We start from the raw sequence: 8,280 nt of genomic DNA on the forward strand, positions 1-8,280 counted from the left end.
TCCCTCTAGTGTGTGACTAGACTGTTGGTAACCAAACCACACCAGTATTCGTTTCTCCTCTCAGTTTCTAAGGCTGCCAGGAATGTTGTAACAGCAAAAAAAAAAACCGGTGTCACTAGCAAATTTCTGTTGAGTGAACAACTGTAAAGTGTTGGTGTTTGCTCCAGGCACCCTGCAGGTCTGCAGCTGCTTTTGAAGCAAAGCTTCAAGTAGGTATCTTAATTGTCTGGAGCTGAAGGTGTGTGGTTCTAATTGCTGCTTGCTGGCCTGTTGCATAATCGTTTTGATGTGAGGGTAGAGATAGTGGTTCTTTTTTTTTTTCGTGGGGGCACGTTGAGAAAGCTGGAAAAACAAGTCTTTCTTCTGGTTTCATTCAAGGCAGATTGTTGCACAGCCCCGGGTCTTTTGTTGTGAAACACTTGCAGCGTCAAGGGGAAATTAGCAGTAAACCACAGACCACAGGAGTTCATTGTTATCTGGGGAAGATGCAGAGTTCCAGGTCGTGCCTCTGAAGCAGCTGGTAAGTGAGAATTTAGGCCTTTCCTTGTCTTGTTGTCTGTGAGACTGTATAATCGTGGCTCATTCGAGGTCACATCAGAATGAAGAAGCTTTTGGGAGTGGGATGAGTGGGATATAGTTTCACACTCTGAGCTGCTGGGTGAATTATAAAACCACCTGAAATTTAGGCACTATTTGTTTTACTGCCACCTTTTTTTTCATGTGTCTTTCTCCAACAATGCTCCAGTAACTGTTGAAGCAAGAAAGACACAATACAACAGAAATAACAGAAAAAATTACCTTGCTCAGACAAGGCAGCAGAACACTTGAAGCAAGAAAGATACTGATAATACAACAGAAATAATAGAAACACAGCTCTTTGTGTGGAAAATGTAGACATAAAGATAAATTAAAGAGCATTTGCTGCCAAGAGTGGGAGGAAAAAGTCTTCTAGTGTGGAGTGTTCATGAGTTATTTGTGTTCATTTTTAAAATGTAACAAAAATTCACTTGGTGAATCTGGATGTTTTCTAGCTTATGTGGATTGTGGCATTTGAGATCCCAAGTTGACAGTGATTTAAGATTTGTTTCAAATGTGGAATTCTGGTGTGAAATACTTGTTTTAATTAAAATGTCTGTGTTCACAAGTCTGTGTTGGCATCTCAAGGGTAAAATGCTTTGTAATTTGGGCTCTGGTTTGTTCATGATGATGCCACTTTAATTATTTATTTTTAATAATTCAAAGAGAAAACGTTGCCAAACATGAAACTATTCCATGGGCTTGTAAATTCTTTTGCTGTGGGTGTCTAATCCTGGCTGATCAAATTCATATCCTTAATTTAAACATGAAAACTTCAGCTACCTCTTTCAGAGGTGTGGTTGGTATTTGTATGTACCAAATGTCTTGGAGGTTCTGGGACTTTTTCCTTTCTAAAATTAATATGATGGTGTAAAATATTGTTTCAGTGGGTAACAGAATGGTTGTGATTGATTTTTGGCTGGAAAGCAGAGAAATGAGTTGTTTTACTTCCATGGTTTTGTACTGGGAGCCCAATCCATGAGGTTGCTGCCTTGTTTGGAAGTTCTGCACTTCATTTATTTGACTAACAATTGCCAAGCTCTTCCTAACCTTGCTGAGATGTGGCACCACCAGACTTTAGGAACACTGTAAATGTTTTTTAGATTATTACATATAAAGGATATGGATGGTTAAGTTTGATATCTTTCATGGGTATTGGTCTAAATAAAAAAAAGGAGGTATCAATCAACATGGCTTGAACTTCTGTCTCATCCAGATAGATGCTATTTATGTATTTTATTAATAGCCTTCTAATTTTTACTGGCTAAGAGAGAATCCAGCAGGATGTGAAGAAGTGGGTTCTGGGACCTGAAGTAAAATAATGTAAATGGAGTAAATATGACATATGTTTCCTATGTTTGGAAGCTTTAAAGCAGTTTGTTCATCTCTGCTGTCTTTTTCCTCTGGTTAAAACTGGTTAAAACAAAACCCAACAACAAATAATCTATATGTAAAGCTTAGATATTGTCTTTCTCACACAGAAATAAAAAATATTGGCTGATGATTTGAGGGCAAATAGATCTCATGTCCTATTTCTACTGGAACAGCTGCAGGGCACATGTTCTAGTTTGTTAGGATCACCAGTGGCTGGGAACAAATATCTGCCCATAAAAGCAGCAGCATTATTGGTTAGTGTCTTCATTTATTTCAGGAATGGAAATACAACCAATATTGAACTCATGCTGTGTAGCTCTTTGCATTCACAAAGAGGAAGATTCAGCACTTACAAGTGACTAGTTTCATAAATGTCTTCTTCTTCACTATGACTTGGTCCTGAAAATAAGATTTCTCTAAAGAGTTTACTTGTTTAAACAAATGCCTTTTTCATCTGATTTTTCTTAGCATTTGCAGATGTTAGAATAATCAGGTATTGACACAAATCTGTGCATGGCATCAAAACAATTTATCAGCAAATGTCTTTACCAACTCTAACTGTTTTCCCTAAAGGAAATCTTTCTCAGCCACAAATAAATCTCTCATTTCTGAAGCCAGATTGTAGAAAGCTGATGGGTAATAAGGCAAACTCTCTGGAGATATTTCTCTAAAATGCAGCCATCCATATGCACATCTTGAGGATTGTCTTAACTTTAAACTCTGCTGGACTGCCTTGAAAAGCCCCAAAGTTGTGTTACTCAAGTTTTGCTACAAGAGAAAGGCATAAAAATAAACTCCTCTGTTTTTATAAGGTTAAAAGTGACACCCAGTGTGGTCTAAACCAGAATTATTCATAGCATTTCTAGAAATCCTCTTACACTGTTAGACACAGGTGGGAAGCTCTGTCAGAGGAGCTGAGTGCAGTGCTCACACCAGCAATCATTTGCTGAGGCATGAGGAGCTTCTGTTCTGCTCAAATGGAGTGTCCTCTCAGTGTTCTGCTCAAATGTGCTCAGGAAGAAACTCTTGGAATGATCACAGGATGGTGAAGGCTGGAAGGGACCTTAAAGATCACCAGGTTCCAGCCTCCCTGCCATGAGCACCACCAGACCAGGCTGCACAAAGTATCACCATCCAAGCTCCCAATTGGTTGTTCTTGGCTTTTGGAAGGATGTCCTGCACTCCAGAAAGGTTGGCTCCTTTCATCTTCTGAGATGACTTCACCTTTTGATGAGAACAGGTGTTTGCATTTGAAGTATCTTGTTACCTCAGATGTTGTTGAAAAAGAACACTAAGGGTTTTTAGTAGGTGATTTATGAGCTGAGCTGTAGAGCAGAAATGTGTCTCTCCATCCTTGTGTAAAATTCCCAAAGCTAATTTTTTTTTACCTCCTGTTTCTGGCTGTGCCATCACTTCCCAGCAGTCTGTAAACTGCCATAATCCATGTTCATTTCCACCCCAGGATGTGGTGGTGGTGCCATTCCTGTGTCTCATTGCTCCTCACATTCCCTGGTTCCTCTCAGCCACCAGCAAGGCCCCCATCCTCACCAACTGTAGAAATGAGCTGTAGCAGTAAGGCTGGAATTTGCTTTCCAGGGTTTTCAGTCCTTGATCTTGGAGCTTTCAGCTGATAGCAGAGGATACTAGTAAGTTTTCCCACCAGGCTGAGCTAATCTTGTTTTGAAGTTGAGGCAACAGCCTGTGTGGAAGTGATTTTTTAAAAAAAAAACTACTGCACGGAAATTAATCACAGGAACTGCTCAATGATTTTGTTCTTCAGAAAAACAACTTGCCAAGGGGTCATGATTCCTACTTTGCAGTAACTTAAAACTCACCCACTGGATTTTTATTTAACAAAAATAGTAACAGATTTCAGTTTGTGAAATGAGTCACTGCAGGAGTTTTACCCTGTGGTTGAAGGCTTTTGGTCACTTTATTAATCTGGTCAGAGAGCTTTGTCTGTCCCCATTTTTTAATTTCTAATATGTTTTCCTGAAGCTGCAGGTACTGCAGGTTCTGAGGAGTGAATGTGGCTTCCAAGATGATACTGCCTGGAGAATAGGCAGATGTTACAAGATTGACACAGGGAGTGGCTAAACAATGCAGATCAAGCATGACATAGCTGCTCCTAGTTTATCCAAGCAATTTCATGTAATAAATATGGAATTTCTTTAGGTTATGCTTGGGGTTATTTGGCAAAAGTGGAGGGGAGGGGGAAAGCCAGCCTTGTAGCAGGCCATCCACAGCATTCTGTGCCACATTGAGAAGGTCTGTTCTCAGGTAACTGAGAAATGCTCCTTATTAACATACAGGCTTCATTAATGCTTCATGACTGTGCTGTCATGGGAGAAATTAATGACAGTTGCTGCCTTTTCCAAGTGTTGTGTGCTGCCTGTCCTGCCACAAATCCATCCCAGCTCAGTGCTGCAGCCAGGGGAGCCTGTCACTGTGGGGAGGCTTATCAGTGCTGGTGCCAGGCAGTAACTCTGCTGTAGCAATCACATTGATTTTTAGATCCTGGGTGTGGAGTAGTCTCTGAGTGGCCCAGTTTGGAGCAGCCTGATAAGGTTCCTTGTTTCTTAGCAACCAGCAGCTGCCAGAGCCAGAAACCTGCCCCTCTGCAGCTGGAGGGAAAACTCTGAATGTCTCAAATTTGACTCTTGAACCAAGGTAAGTCATTGCCCCTGGCATATTTAATTGAAAGTTCTTTGCATTCAAACAAAAGGAGTGTGTTGGCAACAGTTCCTCAACAAAGGGAAAGTGTAACTTCTCTGTCATTAATAAAACATTCTCATTTCTTTCCCTCTTCTTACTCAGAGCTGTGTCTTTCCTGGGCATGGAGGTGCAGTATGTCCTTCTCCTAACTAGACTTGTAGCAGAAGTTGCCAGCAAATCTACTGAAGGTTCGGTAGGTACCTGATGGTTTTGTCATGCTGGGTGCTCTAAAAACAGAAGGATCAGATACTTTTCCTCTCACACTGCAATTCATAGCAGCTTTCAATTTCAACAGCAGTGGCCTGTGCTGCTAGCAGTCAGTGACTGAAACCCTTGCAGAGGGTCAGCTTGTGCTTGCAGGAGAGTTCAGCCAACAAAACTCTTAAAGAAACTGATCTGAAGCGTGTTATCTGCAGATCTGCTGGTTCTTTACTGTAGTCTGCTTCACCATGAGGCTCTACCAGTGTGAAGTCAGCCCACTCGTTTCAATCTGGACTGTCTCAACCATTTCTCCTGCTAGCTTTGATCTTTGTCACCCCTTAATTTGAGGGGTTTTGCTGATTAGCAGAGTGAAAGTGGCTGTTACATGTTAGGTTTATTTAATTTACTTATATAGCTCAAGTCGTGTTACTTTTGACCAAGCTTCATCCCTTTTAAGACTGACTTGGTTTGCTATATTCTTTAGAGGAATGTACCTACAAAACTTGAAAAGCTGGAGGAGTTTTGTGGCTTATTTTTCTTACACAGGTTCAGGGAGTGGCCAGGCTGGATGAGGCTTTGTGCAACCTGCTCTGGTGGGAGGTGTCCCTGCTCATAGCAGAGAGGGTGGAACCTGATGATCTGTTAGGTCCCTTCCAACCTTCACCACTGTATGATTCATTCTGTGATTCTCTGATGTGCCCAGGTCTATATGGGATGTTCCTAATACCTACCAAAAGAACCACAGAGCTTCTAACAGCCATTTATCTCTAGGCTTATGTCACAGCTTGTTGTAATTTGTAAATAATTTTGAAACTAGCTTTTATATAAACAAACAACATTAAAAATCAACAACGTGCCTTCAGGATATGTGAAGTTAGTCCTTTATATTAAGTGTTGAAGGAAGAAGCTCTTGTAGTTGTGCTCTGCTGAATGTAGATGCTATCACCACTTGCAGGATGGGCTTTCAGTGGAAGCTGGGCTTTTCCAGTAGGATTTCTCAGCAAATCTCTCAGGGCTTTTTTTGTGTGGTGCTGTGGGAAGGATAACTCCTCTCTGAACTGTGCTTCACTGAAGGATTTAACAAGTATATTTCTAAACCTTTTTATTTGAGGCTTTGTCCAATGTCAGCAGTAGAGTGACAAAGTGTTTGTTCTCAAAGTGTTAGTTTGGGTCACTGCTGCAAGGTCAAAATCAGCCTGACAAGCTTGTTATCTCCTTGTGAGACTTTGCTTAGTGCAAAGAGAAAAAGTTTTAACTGTAGTTACTCCTCAGTCCTCTGCATTTCCTGTAGATTTTCAGTTTTATTGAAGCATTTGAGCAAACTTCACGTGTGTGAATGGACTGTAACTTTTTTTTAGGTTTCAGAATCAGAATGCTGTGTGGACATGTTGGATTCAAACAATTCCTGTCCAGTAACCAACCAGTGCAGTCCAGGTACAGTGTGTCATTGTTTCATGATGTTCCAGATTGGGTTTTGACAGTTGACACCAAAATATAGTGCTTGATTAACTGGGGAGTGAAAACAAAGTAATTAGTGCAAATTGAAGTCTGTCTTCTTCTGTATACACAAGGTAATACTACTTATGACTCACAAGTGTTCTTGCATGGAAAGGAGAACAGACAACTAGTAACAAGATTATTCTTCATCTTTTTTTTTATTTAATGTGCTGTTGGATTATGTAAGAGCTATTGGAAATGCTTAAAAGCCCTAAAAGCTCAAATAATGAGCATAAAAAGCAATAATGCCTTAATGTGTATCCAAAGGATCATTAGGAATAATTTCAATATTGTCTTGCTAGCACAAAATGCCTCATGCTTCCTTGAGCTATACATGTAGGGCTGTTTTCTTCTAATGGAATTAAGAACTTCTCTCACCCTCCAGCAGCAGCAAAAGGGTGATCTTTTTTTAATGCTATTTTAGTTAAAATCAGAGTGTGAAAGTGGGCAAATAGCTTCAGAGCCCGGAGTAACAAGAGGCTTAAAAGCTGGGGTCCACTTCTGGATTCAGACTTTTCCTTGTGATTTTGAAGCATTTTAAGTCTGTGTTCACTGCTTTATTAGCTGCTCTCACTGTTGCTTCACTTAATGCAATCATTGCTGCTTCTCAGTGCTCTTAGATATGGTATAAATGATTGTCTCCAAGCTATGGGATTGTGTTCTTCTAAATCTTACTGTAAACTGATCATCTGCCAATAACTTTGGTGTCAGAGAAGTGCTTTGATGTTTCCTTCCTATGAGTGTAAGAAGTCTTTGCCCTTATGTGGGGTCTGTTTGTGTTCAGATTAAATATCAGATGTGATTTATTGCTGTGGGCATCAAAAGTGCTGCTTCTCTTTAAGGAAAATGTAGCAGCAGAGCTGTTTTCAAATAAGCACCTTACTAATGGTTTGCTTGATGGGAGAAATGATCCCAGCTTGGCTGAAGGCTCTGTAGAACTGGATTTTTACCAGCACAGTAAGTCTTTTTCTTTTCAAGAAGACTGTAATAGGATCTAGTAGGAATATCCTTCTAATCCTCATGTCTTAAGTCTAAGCCTTAAGTGAAACCACCACAGCTTTATTGTATTCAATGAAGTTGTTGTTGTTGATGTGCCCTAAATAGATTTTTCTTCACAAAGACATAGCAGTAGGTGCATTTAGACATAAATTGGGAGGTTTGAAGACTGAAAACACAGGCCAGGATGAAAGTTTGATCAGTTCCCAGCCTGCATGGTGGGGTGGCTGATACAGAGCTCTCCCCATCTGTCACAGGATAGTTTCAACAGGCTTGAGCTGTGAATAGTTTCACTAGCATATATTAAAGTGGCATTACATTTTGTTTCAATGGTGTGTGGCCTCTGCAAATAAACAGTAAAATTTTGCTGCTTTTTTTTAGTATTGTTGAGGGTAGTTGCAGGTTGTCAGACACTTCCCATTTTTCTCAAAACCAAACTATGTAGAGCTGTGAATGGAGCTGTGTTGAGCTGCCCTCTGGGAGTTGTTTCTTTGTAGCTCTTTCTGCTTTTTTGGCTCTTGAAAGGTTATATCCTCTTAACTTGTGTAATACAATAAGAAGCAGGAGGTGTTTGTAACCAGTAGATGAAAGAGAGGGAATTTCTGTTGCCTCTGCCCCTTTCTGAAGACTAGGCAAGATCTCAAGTGTCACTTCAGTTGTTTTCAAGCCTCTGTGCATCTTCTTCTCACACAGGTTGTTACAGACGATGGAATGAGGATGGCAGTAGCAGCTGCATTAGATGCAAAAATGAAACTCTTCCTGTTTCATCTGTTTACAATCTGACTGAATGCAGGAACAGTGAGTCATTGACCATCCCTTCATTTTCATGGGTCTTTTTTGCTGCTGAGATCTCTTCTTGTATGTGTGGTCCAGCAAAGACTGTTCAGGAAGTCATCAGATGGTGCAGATGTTTCTCTTTCC

At 40.4% G+C, this 8,280-nt stretch overlaps 1 protein-coding gene across 1 annotated transcript in view; it reads left to right on the forward strand.

Moving 5' to 3' along the window:
• The first annotated feature begins 4,551 nt into the window (after positions 1 to 4,551).
• LOC104395463 (chromosome unknown open reading frame, human C1orf159) overlaps positions 4,552 to 8,280 on the forward strand; it is a 10,714-nt gene continuing 6,985 nt past the window's right edge. The window contains exons 1-4 of the mRNA XM_010005160.1: positions 4,552 to 4,620; positions 4,768 to 4,858; positions 6,225 to 6,300; positions 8,053 to 8,157. Of these exons, the coding sequence (XP_010003462.1) occupies positions 4,787 to 4,858; positions 6,225 to 6,300; positions 8,053 to 8,157 (253 nt within the window). The 5' untranslated portion in view covers positions 4,552 to 4,620; positions 4,768 to 4,786. The remainder of the gene's footprint in view (positions 4,621 to 4,767; positions 4,859 to 6,224; positions 6,301 to 8,052; positions 8,158 to 8,280) is intronic.

The sequence above is a fragment of the Chaetura pelagica genome, unplaced genomic scaffold, assembly GCF_000747805.2.
Source record: "Chaetura pelagica isolate M959 unplaced genomic scaffold, ChaPel_1.0 scaffold159, whole genome shotgun sequence".
In the NCBI taxonomy this organism is placed as follows: domain Eukaryota; kingdom Metazoa; phylum Chordata; class Aves; order Apodiformes; family Apodidae; genus Chaetura; species Chaetura pelagica.